Source organism: Rhinoderma darwinii, chromosome 4, assembly GCF_050947455.1.
Source record: "Rhinoderma darwinii isolate aRhiDar2 chromosome 4, aRhiDar2.hap1, whole genome shotgun sequence".
Taxonomy (NCBI): Eukaryota; Metazoa; Chordata; class Amphibia; order Anura; family Rhinodermatidae; genus Rhinoderma; species Rhinoderma darwinii.
The window spans coordinates 348,049,323-348,062,845 of record NC_134690.1 but is presented as its reverse complement, the minus strand read 5'-3'; the positions used below and the strand labels follow the sequence as shown (position 1 = coordinate 348,062,845).

Here is a 13,523-nt window from a genome sequence, read left to right as displayed (position 1 = left end):
ACAACTACGTCGTACAAAAAATAAAAGCGTTATGAGCGTCGGGATGCAAAGAGGGAAATTTTAAAAAAATTGCTCTGTCCTCAAGGCTAAAATTGGCCGTGTCCTTAAGGGGTTAAGCCTTTAGGTGGTACATTGAGGAGAAAAGTCATGGCTGTAAGAGGGAGATTGATCTCCAGCACTTTATGGATTAAATCCCTAACTTCACCCCAAAAGGAACGCAGCAACCGACAGTCCCAGAAGATATGAGGAAGTGTCCCCTTGTCACTGCAGCATTTCCAGCATCTGTCCGATACCAGAGGGTGAAGGAATTCCAGAGTGTGATACCAATGCATCAGAATCTTATATTGGTTCTCTTTATATGAAGCACAAAGAGATGACTTCACTGCATGAAAACCGATCATTTGCCACAGTGACAAGGGGAGTTCCCTACCCAGATATGTCTCCCATATACCCATGCCTGGCAACCATAGACACAGTCGGAGAGGAGAGAATAGCATATATCTCAGATATTAAACCGCTAGTTGAGATGGCCGTTTTGCAGAGAATTTCAAAGAGTGTGGGTTTAGAAAAACTATTCTCTGAATAAAGAGAATTGGCAAAATGGGTAATTTGTAGGTAGCTGAAGTACGCGTTAGATGGTAAACTATATTTGGATTGTAACGTTTGAAATGGTAAAACAGTCCGCAAACAGGGGTCTACAATGTCAGCAAATTAATATAGGCCAGCTCTCGACCAAGGCCGAGTCATCCTCGCAGTGAGGCCATCGGGTAAGGAAGGATTAAATAAAAGGGATGTCATCAGAGATTTGAAAGAGGACAAAGAATATAGGGTATTAGAAAGTTTCCAAATATTCCTAGTAAACTACATCGAGCTAAGCAAGGGTATCGGCAAAGTGTCTGCAGCCCCAGACCACAACAGTGCATTCGGATGAATAGGGGCAATCCAAAGTTTCTCAGTTTATTTATTATATGCACGTAGCGAGTCCCAACTCGGGATCCTACTTAGGTGTACAGCTAGATAGTAACGGTAAACATCGGGGACAGCTAAGCCACCTGATGAAATGGTCGAAAGTAGGACTGATTTCGGGATTCTATGTTGTTTACCCGCCCAAATATATTTCAGTAGAGATGTTTGAAACTTACGAATATCCTTTCGCGATATAGACACCGGGAGAGTTTCTAAGAGATACAGGTATTTTGGCAAAATAGTCATTTTAACCGCAGACACTCTGCCGAAGAAGGACAGGGGGAGGGCGGACCACTTAGATAAGAGTCTTTTAATTTTCTGAAAAAAAAGGCGAGAAGTTACATTTATACAGGGAGGAATAGGAGCAAGTAATCTGAGTACCTAAATATTTAATTGTGTCTTATTTCCACACATAATTAAAGGAGGATTTCAGGGTCGATGTAAGCGACGGGGAAAGATTAATTGGCAGGGCTTCTGTCTTGGAGTTATTAACCTTGTAGCCCGAGTATAAGCTATATTCTTTTAGGACCGAGTGTAAGTTAGGTAAAGAAATTCGTGGGTTGCGTAGAGTCAAGAGGACATCGTCAGCAAACGGGGAAATTTTAAATTCCCTATCCCGTACCATAATTCCTTGAATATCTGGATTACTCCTGATAAGGGAAGCCAATGGCTCTACACATAACACAAAAATAAGGGGGGAGAGCGCAACCCTGACGAGTACCATTGAAAATAGAAAGACGCTGAGAAGTCGCGTGTGGCAATTTAACCACTGCATTTGGAGAGGAGTATAATGCCTGTATTGCAGTAAGAAAAGGGCCAGAGATGCCTATCGATTTTAAGGTGGCGAAGAGGAAGGCCCAATCCAGCCGATCAAAGGCTTTCTCGGCATCCAAACTAATGAGTAGGCCGGGCGAATCAGTTTTATTGAGAACATCTACCAGATCTATAGTACGTCTAGTGTTGTCTCCAGCCTGTCGGTGCATAAAAAAGCCAACCTGATCATTGTGAATCAAGCCAGGCAGAAGTGAGCCAAGTCTATTGGCCAAAATCTTGATAAATATTTTGAGATCAGCATTCAACAAAGATATTGGCCGATAGTTAGAACAGAGTAAGAGTAAAATATAAGTCAATATGAGTTTTAAGGGAAGCCTTATGTATCGGGGATTTAAGTAAGCGTTCGTTCAATCTCCAATGACATATCCGGGTAGTCAGAATGCATATCAAGCATGATCGGACCATGGTCTGACCATGTAATAGGGCCAATGTCAGCAGACGAGGTTGAACGGAGGTCGGGTATGTTTCCCAGGAATAAATCTATCCGGGTATGTGTACTATGTGGGTGTGAGTAGAAAGCATATTGTTTAGCCGAAGGGTTAGAGACTCCACAGATCATATATGTTATAATTACGGATCAATCGACGAAATGACGATGTATGCCTACGTAGTTCTAAAGGTGGTGTGGGTGTACTGAGGGAGTGCCTGTCCAAAATATTAGAGAGAGGGAGATTAAAGTCACCACCTATAAACAAAGTATTGGATGGTAGACAGGAGATTTTAGCTAAAACTTTTTCTAAAAAGGGGATTTGTAGCGTATTCGGGCATACACGTTACATAAAGTGAGTGGAACACCTTTCAGAGTCCCTATGAGAACGATATACCTTCCCTGCGGATCAGTGATGGACTTAGTAACTTGCAGTGGACAAACTCTAGAAACTAAAATTGTGACACCTGCCCTTTTCTTATTTTGAGTAGCTGTGTAAACAACAGGAAAATAAGGCAAGGCAAATTTGAAAGATCCGGATGTGTCATGGTGTGTCTCCTGGAGGAAGGCAATATCCGCCTTTAAATGTTTCAGCTCCCAGAGCGCAAGTCTCCTCTTAACATTAGAATTTAATCCCTTAACATTCAAGGAAACAATACGCGCCATAACAAATCCGGAAGCACTGAGTCAAACATTAATATAAACCCCAAAGGGCAGACCGACCTGTATCCAGAGCGGAATGTTGAGAGGTTGCAACGCATCCCCAGCATTATAGTCCCATGCCACAGATCAGATCTCCAAATAAAAAAACAAAGTCAGAGGAAAGAAGAGAAGGTGTGGGGGGGGGGGGGGACACAGACAAACAAACAAAAACAATAGAAAAAAACATATATAGCAACTTTGCGCTATCAAGTCGATCAGGCGACTATGAATTGAAATAACATTCCATATGAAGACTAGCAAAGTCGAGAAATTCTTGTGAACAATGAACAATGACAGCACTAGATGCAACACATGCACTAGGAGGGTGCAGCGTCTCCAGAGGGGAGAAGAACCACTAGAAGCCAAATCTGTCAGCAGCACAGTTACCAACCCCTGCATTGTGGATGTACAAATCTTATACGATCCTGAATAGTGGCCCTCCACCACAGCCTACATAAAAAAGAAAACAGTTCAGGAAGAAATACCATGTAATATAGAAACAAAGAGAACGTTCAATGCGGTCAAAGCACTTATCAATGCGAAAACGAGTAGTAACCTATAGGGACAAGGTCTTTATCTCTGAGATGGAGGTTTGTGTCCCCGGTCAAAAGTGGAGCCCCGTATAGTGACAGGTTTCTTCCTTGGGGATACTTTGTGCCAGACAGGAGGGGGTGGCGGTGGAGTAAGATCCCAGTTAGGCAATTTCGGCACCGGAATATCCAGAATATCACCGAAGGCACGGATATCCGAAGGTGATCTGAGAACAGCAGAACGGCCATCCCGCCGGGCTGTAAGACTGAACGGAAATCCCCAGCGAAATAAGATGTTGTCTCACAGGGTAGAGAGTAAACGGCATAATTGTCTACGCTTGTGCAGAGTGATCCAGGATAGGTTCGGTAACAATTGGATGGTGTATTCTTTATATTAAATAGAACGCTGAGTTCTGGCTTTAGTCATAATAGTTTCTTTAAGTTCAAAGTCAGTGACTCAGCAAATGATGTCCCGTGGTAGAGGTCTTTAGGTCTCAGAGCTCTGTGAGCTCTATCCAATTTTATAGTATGTTCAGCAGAAACACCTATAACATTGTTAAAAATGGTCGTCAGAACGTTTTTCAGATTTTCGTCATGTGCAGCTTCAGGTACACCACGGACTCTAATGTTATGACGTCGACCCCTATTATTAAGGTCTTCCAGATTCTTATGGTAATCAGAGATAGCAGTATGTTGGGCCAAAACTGTAGATTGTAGCTGGGAGACATATTGGCGAGTGGAGTCATGGTCGTCTTCTAACGACTCCATTCTATACGAGATTTGTTGTATGTCTTGGCATACTGCAGCTATGGCAGCATTGCAGGTCGGCTATGAGGGATTTAAAGTCGTCTCTAATAGGAAGCTGGAGGCGGTATGATTGCCAATTCTGTCTCTTAGGAGTGGGGCTCTCAGAGTCTGAGGAAGAGAGCCATGGTTGTGAGTCCGAGCCATGACCGCATGGTGGCAGTGGGGTAAAGATGGAGAGGTTCTCTAACTCAGATTCCCGCCATGACCGTCCCGAGTCCCTGGGATGTTTAGAAGAAGGGACTTCATCTCTTTGGGACCTCGGGGGTTTGAGTAAGAGAGGAAAGTTCTCTAGGGTGAATGGTGAGTCACTGACCTGAGAGTCCCGTTGTGGAGAATAAGGTGGCTCCGGGGAAGCATCTGCCTCCGGTCCCTCAGAGTGTAGATCGGAGGCCACGACAGGAGATGGCGGCCGGCTGAACACGTGTCGATCCACGGGTCGCATTTTTAAAATTAATGTGTTAACTTTATTGTTAGAGTTGTTACGATCTTGGTGATACCATATATGCGGATGCTATTTTTTTTTTACACTTTTACTAAATAAAACCACTTTTTTGGGAAAAAAAAAGTGTTTTTATTTTTACTGTAATCTTTATTTTTGTTTTTTTTTTTACAAAAACTTTAACTGTTTTTTTTTTTTTGTCCCACTAGGGGACTTCACCATGCAATCTTATGATCGCTTATATAGTGCTTTGGTATACTTAGTATACCAAAGCATTATTGCCTGTAAAACTGACAGGCAATCTATTAGGCCATACCTCTGGCACGGCCTATTAGGCAGTTTCTGAATGTAGACCTGGGGGCCTTTGTTAGGCCCCCGGCTGCCATGGAAACCGATCGGCACTGTGTATAACAGCCGTTTCTCCTGCCGCTGATCGCGTGGGTACAGTGGCAGTACCCACGAGATCAGAGCAACGGATATATCCGTCGCTATGCAGGAACTAGCACCTGCTTGTGACGGATATATCCGTCGCTCGTCGTTAACCGGTTAAAAGTTATTCAGTTTTCCAATACACTTTCTGTATTCCTTCCTCACAGTTTTCAGGATTTCTGCTTGTTGTTATTTGGTAGGAACATTCATTGTTTACTGCCAGTGAATACAATTCTGTCCATGGTCATGTGATGGGGACACAGGTGTTTGGATAATAAGAAGCCAGAACGTTGAATACGTCTGTGCAATGGCTTTTGAAACAACGGCCGTCACACGGACCTATGCAATTCAATGGGGCCATTCATACATGGTGTTTTTCACGCAGCGTGTTTCCGTCGCGTGAAACTCACTGTGTGTCCTATTCTTGTGCGTTTTTTGTGCGTTAAAATTCATGACCGCACACTGACGCACATCCGTGTGCTGTCCAAGATTCACGCACCAGTTCCTTGAAATGCAGAGAAAAAAAATTAAAATAAAGGAATGTGCACCAACACGGACATCAACAACTAATGCCACACGGAATAAACACTGATGTCACACGGAACTGCAGCGCATTAATTAAGTGTCCTTTTTCGCGGACGCAAAGCGGAAACACTCGTGTGAATCTAGCTTTAGACTGAATTCACACAGTGTAGTCAGAATGCATTTTTGCCCGCAGCGTGTGAACCCAGCCTAACTGTAATGAGCCATGCAGCTGAATGTCCATCACATGACCATAGGACATCATTTTATCCACTGGTAGTAAACAATGAGTGTTCCTAATGAAGGAAAACAAACCGAGATCTTGTAAACCGTCAGGAAATAATACAGAACATATATTGAAAAATTGCATAACTTATAATTATGCAAAAAATAACATTAATTTGCTGAAAGTGGACTACCCCTTAAAGGTCGCATTCATACTTGTGAGGTCCATGTATTTTGTGACCAACAATGGGATTGGATCCCATCACAAGGAACAGGGAAATCTTTGCCAAGGTATGAATGCAGCACAGCCAGTTTCCTACTCATCGGGACACTAGTATGAAGTCTGTCACTGGGACTCTCACCTCTACCTTTTTTTTCTTCTGTACTACTGCTGGAAAGCTTTAGGGCCCATTCAAACGAGCGTATAAGTAGTCTGTGTGACGGCCGTTACAACAATGGCCATCACATGGACTCATGTCTTTCAATGGGGATGTTCACACGGCCATTGTTTCAACGGAGCGTGTGAGGGGTCAGTAAAAAATAGGACATGCCCTTTTTTTTTTCACTTCACGCATCCCTCCATAGACTCTAGTCTATGGGGGATGCGTGATAATGCGTCCCGCACTGGTGCAACTCATGTGAATGGAGCCTTTGAGCACCCAGACCCAATTTAGATTTTTCTATCACAGGAAATTTTTGACATAATATTCTGAATCAAGCACAATTTAAATCAATGGAGCTTTCCTTGTGTCCCAAATTTCCAGTAATTGAAATCTCGGAGTGATGCAAGTGGTCCGAGCGATCTCCCCACAGCCCTGTTGAAAAAATCTGTGATGATTTACGGATTCTACAATGTGAACATCTTCTCACATGTATGTATGTACACGTATGTATGACTTGTCGGAAGATGGTTTTTTGGCTGGATTTCCCCTTTAAAAAGGCTCTGTCACCAGATTTTGCAACCCCTATCTGCTATTGCATTTTTGTATTTATGCAAATGAGGCTTGCAAAAGTCCAAGTGGGCGTGTATTATGTGCGTACATCGGGGCGTTTTTACTACTTTTACTAGCTGGGCGTTCTGACGAGAAGTATCATCCACTTCTCTTCAGAACGCCCAGCTTCTGGCAGTGCAGACACAGCGAGTCCTCGAGAGATCACGCTGTGACGTCACTCACAGGTCCTGCATCGTGTCGGACGAGCGAGGACACATCGGCACCAGAGGCTACAGTTGATTCTGCAGCAGCATCAGCGTTTGCAGGTAAGTAGCTACATCGACTTACCTGCAAACGCTGATGCTGCTGCACAATCAACTGTAGCCTCTGGTGCCGATGTGGCCGACACGATGCAGGACCTGGGGCAGGAAGTGAGTGACGTCACAGCGTGATCTCTCGAGAACACGCTGTGTGTCTGTGCACTGCCAGAAGCTGGGCGTTGTGAAGAGAAGTGGATGATACTTCTCGTCAGAACGCCCAGCTAGTAAAAGTAGTAAAAACGCCCCGATGTACGCACATAATACACGCCCAGTTGGACTTTTACTTTAAACACGCCCACTTGGACTTTAGCAAGCCTCATTTGCATAAATACAAAAATGGTCATAACTTGGCCAAAAATGCTTGTTTTTTAAAAATAAAAACGTTACTGTAATCTACATTGCAGCGCCTATCTGCTGCAATAGCAGATAGGGGTTGCAAAATCTGGTGACAGAGCCTCTTTAAATATCAGTGTAACAAACATTCACTGCATCTTATTCTAGACCTGAAAAGGCATTTTAAACCTTGTTACTATATGCAAGATTATCTCTATCTTACTGGACTCACTCTGCTTCAGTTTACAATCTAATGTATAGTACTTTCTATATTTTTCCAGGTAATGAAATTACTGGTAGACAAAAGCCAATTCAGTGAAGAGGAAGCGAGTATTATATGTAATAATTTCCAAGTCAAGCTTCTCCATGAAACTCTTGATTCCTCCAAAATGACCATTGATGATCTCCGGGTTTCACATTTTGAAACATCCATGCAGGACGTAATATCCGGGGACCATAAGGACTTAGCCAAAGAATGTTATATTCTTTGGAAAACAAACCGCCTACAACTCATGACACTGCCAGAAAGTACCAAAAATATGCTGAGTGAGCTCCGAAAATCTGCCAACTTGGTGCTGCTCACCAATGGAAACAGACAAGTTCAGAGAGAAAAAATCGAGGCTTGTGGCGTCACTCCATACTTTGATGCCGTTGTGGTGGGAGGAGAACATGATGAAGAGAAGCCGGCACCATCTATTTTCCTCCATTGCTGTGACCTTGTGCAGGTGAAACCAGAGGACTGTGTGATGGTAGGTGACAATCTGGATACAGATATTCTTGGAGGACTGAATGCGGGACTCAAGGCAACTATTTGGTTAAATAAAAGTCCACATATAAACAGCAACCCCAAGCCCACACCTCACTATATCATTAATTGTATGACTCGTCTTCCCGATCTTCTACGGAATTTACAGTAAAGTATAACCTAGAAGCAAAAAGGTGTGAACTTGGTCGACTTGGACATTCTTTATGATATATACTGCATTCAATTGTTCTATCTCAAACTGAAGGGAGCAAACCTGCGGAGAAGTAAAAGATCATTGATCCATAGCAATAAAAGACTGTTGTATACTCCACCACCATTTTAATTTAATTGTTAGCTAAATTCTTTGAATTCTGGAATATTTTCTTTATCCATTATCTATTAAAGAAGCACACCAGTGAATTCCACCCCCCCCCCCCCATGTTTGAAACATGTGGGGTGAAATATAGTTTATTGTTGTGTATCTGCTTACCTGGTTCTCAATTTTACCCATAGCCACTCCGTTCCAGGCCACCGGGGGTCATGTGATCTCTATTCTGACTCCCTGGATGCTACAGCGTCTGCTGTAGGGGATCGGAAGTCAGTGTCTCTCAAATCAAGTCTATGAGGGCCTCGATGTGAATCTTATAGACTTGCATTGAGTCTGAAGCGACTGCGGCTAATATAGAAAACCAGATAAGTGGATACACAACATTACACTACATTTCACCACATGTGAGGGGCGGAAAAAAATAAATCATTGGAGTTCTTCTTTAAGGTGTATGATTATTGCTACTTTACTGTTTATCTCACTCACGTGTGTGATAACATAGTATAAGAGAAAATACACTACTTATATCTCCAATACCTAATTTACACTATATCAGTGCTGCATGTGACATCACATTTATTGGATTATTGTTACCACATGTTGACCAAATGCTATAGCAACGAGTCATACAATTGGCAATTAATAAAAAAAGGCTCATGCACACAGTCCATACAGGCTAATAAGTTAGGCCACTTTCACACGGCAGTATTAAGGTCAATATTTGTAAGCCGAAACTAGGAGTGGGTCCAAAACACCAAAAGAGTTACAAATCATTCCATTATACTTACTTTATTTTCCATTTCTAATTTTGGCTTTCAAATACCGATTCAAAATACTGCCCTGTTAAAGTGGCCATATTCAGAGCCATAATACGGCACCCAGAGAAGTCTATGAGGACCATACTGTACCTCCATATGTCTGTGCTGCATATTGTACATTCTGTGCCACCATACAGGCTTCTATGAGCTGTAGTCTACATGACAACCTGGCGGCAATGCTCAATTTTGCTGCAGCGCCACCAGGAGGGGAAATAAACCATTAAACAGTTCCTATAGAAATCAATTGGCTAGCTATGTAATGGGTCTTCCAGAGAGCGTGCGAGAGATACACTCTTGGGCCCCATGCACACGGCCGTAAAATCACCCGTAATTACGGTCCGTTAGTTTCTATGGCCGATGGACACCTTCCTGTATATTTACATGAAGGTGTCCGTGCTGAAAAAAATAGGACACGTTCCATTTTTTTATTTTACGGACCGTGCTCCTATACTTTATAATGGGAGCACGGCCCATAAATACGGATGGCTGGCCGCGCCCGTAATTACGGGTCGTAATTATGGCAACGGTCGTGTGCATGGGGCCTCAATAGCTGCTTTCTGCTCTGGATAATTGATGAAATTCATCTCTAATGACTCAGAATTTCCTCTGGACTGCAGCTGTAGTTTATCGGTGTTATGGCTGAAATCCTCATCCTGGAAAAAGAGTTGGAATCTTCACACACTGAATAGGAAGTGTTCCGCTGCCAGCTGTTACCCCTAGACTCTGCTTTTGACTGACCGTTCTACTTGGCACTCAAGAGCAGAAGGGAAAGGCTGCAGAGAAGTTACACGACAGAGGCCCCCGTGGTCCTACTGATCACTGTAGAAGCCTATGGTGATCTAAGCTTGGTTCACTAGAACCGCCATAGGTCTCGGTATTTTGGCCGTTTAAAACCAGCCTCACTATTGCAGTTGATTTTGCAGTAGAGTCCAAGTGGAAATCCCCGTCACAGTTTTGGTTTTGAGGAGGTAACTAGAAAAATGGAAGCCATAATATAACCGTGTGCATGAAGCCCCTTTAATTGCCATTGTTATTTTCTGATTTTTGGATTGAGAGCTTTATAACAGTTTTATATTAACACTGTATCACTCGTTAATCTGTGAACTCGCAATAATCTGGAAAGTTTACATAACATAAATACTTGATTTATAGATTTTTTATTATTGTTAAATTTAATATTTAACTTTTTTATTTAAAAATTTTAAAGAGAAATTCTGAAGATCTTTAACCTCAGACAAAGTGATTGTGACCAGCCCAAACGCTAGTGAATATAATCGGTTGTTTTTATTGTCAGTTTATAATTGACACTTACATTTAGCAGCAGATATAACTAATATAAGGCTATAATAAGGACATGGATGAGATTTTTATTTATAGTTCCAAAGGGTTGTTCAGTTTTATATAGTCTAATCACAATGTTTAATGAAAAATTATAAAACTCTAATACACTGTAGGGCACATTTATCAAAATTAAGTGTGAATGAGAAATGGCAGAAATGACTTGTTCCGTATTTTATTTTCCTTTGTAAAGTGTTACACTTTTAATAAATAGCGCTATTGATAGAAATGCCCCTTTTGTATTTTAATGCATCACCATCTTCCGAAATGGAAGCATTCTATCAGTGAATGGGACCATCCTTGCATATATTCAGAGGCAGAAACCCATTTTGGACTAGTCCTTATCACACAGCTGACGGGTTTGTTACAATCTGTTCGTGTAGTTACGAGTCATCAGCCTGGAGCCCAGAACAGTAGTAAAAGCTGTGCTGCTGTTGTGTTTAGCTCACAAATAATTGCCCAGACTAGAGTGAGTAAGTCTAGATCAAGACACATTTTCAGCCTCTGCTTGTTGTCAGTGAATGGAAACATTCTTGTTTACATAAAATTGTTTTAGAAATAGGGGGGCATTGAAACAAAGTTTATTATAAAGTTGCGTAACTTTTTATTACCCAGTAAGGTAGATTTCCAAACACTGCAAACACTCGAGATTAGTGAGTATCTTATGCCACCAGGAACACAATGGCTGGTTTCGGGAACACTTGGTGGCCTCTGAAAATTACCTAAAACAGTCATGATTTTGTTAGCCCTGGCTTCTGGGCAAAGGGGTTTTCGTTGCCAAAGAGTTGAGTGAAACCTTATCTTTACCTTTTAAAAGTCGACAGAAAGCACCAAAACATGCCTTGTAACCAGCAGCTTGGCACCTCTAAAGCCTACGTTTTTGTCAGATAAAGAAAAAGTCTGACGTATCACATGACCGAATTTATATACAATACAAACTAAATTACATATACGGCTTATGTAAAAAGTGTAGAATGCCAAAAATTTGTGAAATTGTGAAACAAATATTGTGATTACATTTTTTTTTGTCGTTTCAGTGATGTTTCCGTCTATACACACCTATACATTTGCTCTGCAGCGACTGAATATACAGGTCCTCCTCAATTAATTAAAATTTAATCAAAAAGTTAATTTATTTCAGTAATTCAATTAAAAAAGTGAAACTCATATTGTCATGATTCATTACACACAGTGATCTATTTCCAGCATTTTTTTTCTTTTTTTGAAAACCCAAAATTTTGTCTCTCAGAAAATTAGAATATTCAATAAGCCCAATTTCAAAAATGATTTTTAATACCGAAATGTTGGCCTACTGAAAAGAATGTCCAGTATATGCCCTCAATACTTGGTCGGGGCTCCTTTTGCATGAATTACTGCATCAATGCGGCGTGGCATGGAGGCGATCAGCCTGTGGCACTGCTGAGGTGTTATGCATTTCTTCTGCGGTGTTGCAATCAGTGTGTGAAGAGTGGGAGAAGAGGGTTGCATTGACAATCCAACACAATGGGCAGCACTTTGAACACATTTTATAAGTGGTCAGAAACTTGTAAATAACTCATGAAAGAATAAAGCAACGTTAAAACCAAGCACACCATTGTTTTTCTTGTGAAATTCTCGATAAGTTTGATGTGTCACATGACCCTCTTCCCATTGAAAAAACTAAAGTTGGATACAAAATGGCCTACTTCAAAATGGGCGCCATGGTCAACACCCAGCTTGAAAAGTTTCCCCCCTCCCATATACTAATGTGCCACAAACAAGAAGTTAATATCACCAACAATTCCCATTTTATTTAGGTGTATCCATATAAATGGCCCACCCTGTATTTCTTATAATAAAAAAATCCTAAGGTTTGCAGTAAAGGACTCGACAGGCGAAGTTGTTCGTTACCAGTGTACAGCCCTCCCGTTCGGAATTTCATCTGCCCCAATTATGATAGAAGTGATAGCTTCATTCCGCAGACGGAATTATTATAGTCCCATATCTGGACGACTTCCTAATTACAGCAAATACCCCAGAGATTCAATCTGGGATACTGGGTTGGATCATAAATTATCAAAAATCAATTATTATTCCACACACTCTGACAAAATTTCTAGGGGTCCTACTGGACTACCCTACAGATATCCTTCCTACTAGGGAAAAAAAATAAGGAATCTAATTTCCAATATCAAAAGATTTCAAAAAGCCACCTCTTACAAAATAAGAGCGGCAATGAGTATGCTAGATCAGATGACAGCTTGCATTCAGTCAGTCGCCTGGAGCCAAAACCATTCCCGTCCACTTCAATGGATTATGCAAAACAAATACTCCTTCTTGTGACGCTCCTATATCTACTTTATGTGGTTCTTAGTTCCCCGTCCTTTCGGTATGGAACGATCCACTCTCTTTTCCGTTTAGGTGAAACGTGAAATTTATTACATGTTAGAATAAAAACTAATAAAACATTACTGGTATGCAATGCGTTCCAACCTAGAACCTAGGTCTTCATCAGGCATAGAGAATGGAGGTGTTGCTACAGTTATTATATCCCCCATAGTCTACTTTAATCAGGAGCGGGTCAGAGGCTATCGGTTCAAGTTCAAGGGGGAGTCCACTTCAAAGATGTATACTCTTCTCATGGGACAGAAAGCAGTCATCCCTAGATCGAAAGATAAAAATACCTCAGAAGGTAAAAACTTCCCTATATTGGTGGACGGAACACTCGAATCTCAGGAGGGGTGTAATTTGGCATCAGTTTCCGGCAATCGTAATTCTGACAGATGCAAGCAAACAAGGTTGGGGAGCCAAACTCCCAGATAGTTATATTCAGGGGTCTTGGCCACCGA

At 41.7% G+C, this 13,523-nt stretch overlaps 1 protein-coding gene across 3 annotated transcripts in view; it reads left to right on the top strand.

The window, feature by feature from the left end:
* NANP (N-acetylneuraminic acid phosphatase) overlaps positions 1 to 11,862 on the top strand; it is a 41,534-nt gene extending 29,672 nt beyond the window's left edge. For 2 of the 3 annotated variants that reach the window (XM_075862909.1, XM_075862910.1), the window contains exon 3: positions 7,748 to 11,716. In XM_075862909.1, the coding sequence (XP_075719024.1) occupies positions 7,748 to 8,383 (636 nt within the window). In that variant the 3' untranslated portion in view covers positions 8,384 to 11,716. The other variant, XM_075862911.1, reaches the window with a different exon arrangement.
* Positions 11,863 to 13,523: the final 1,661 nt, after the last annotated feature.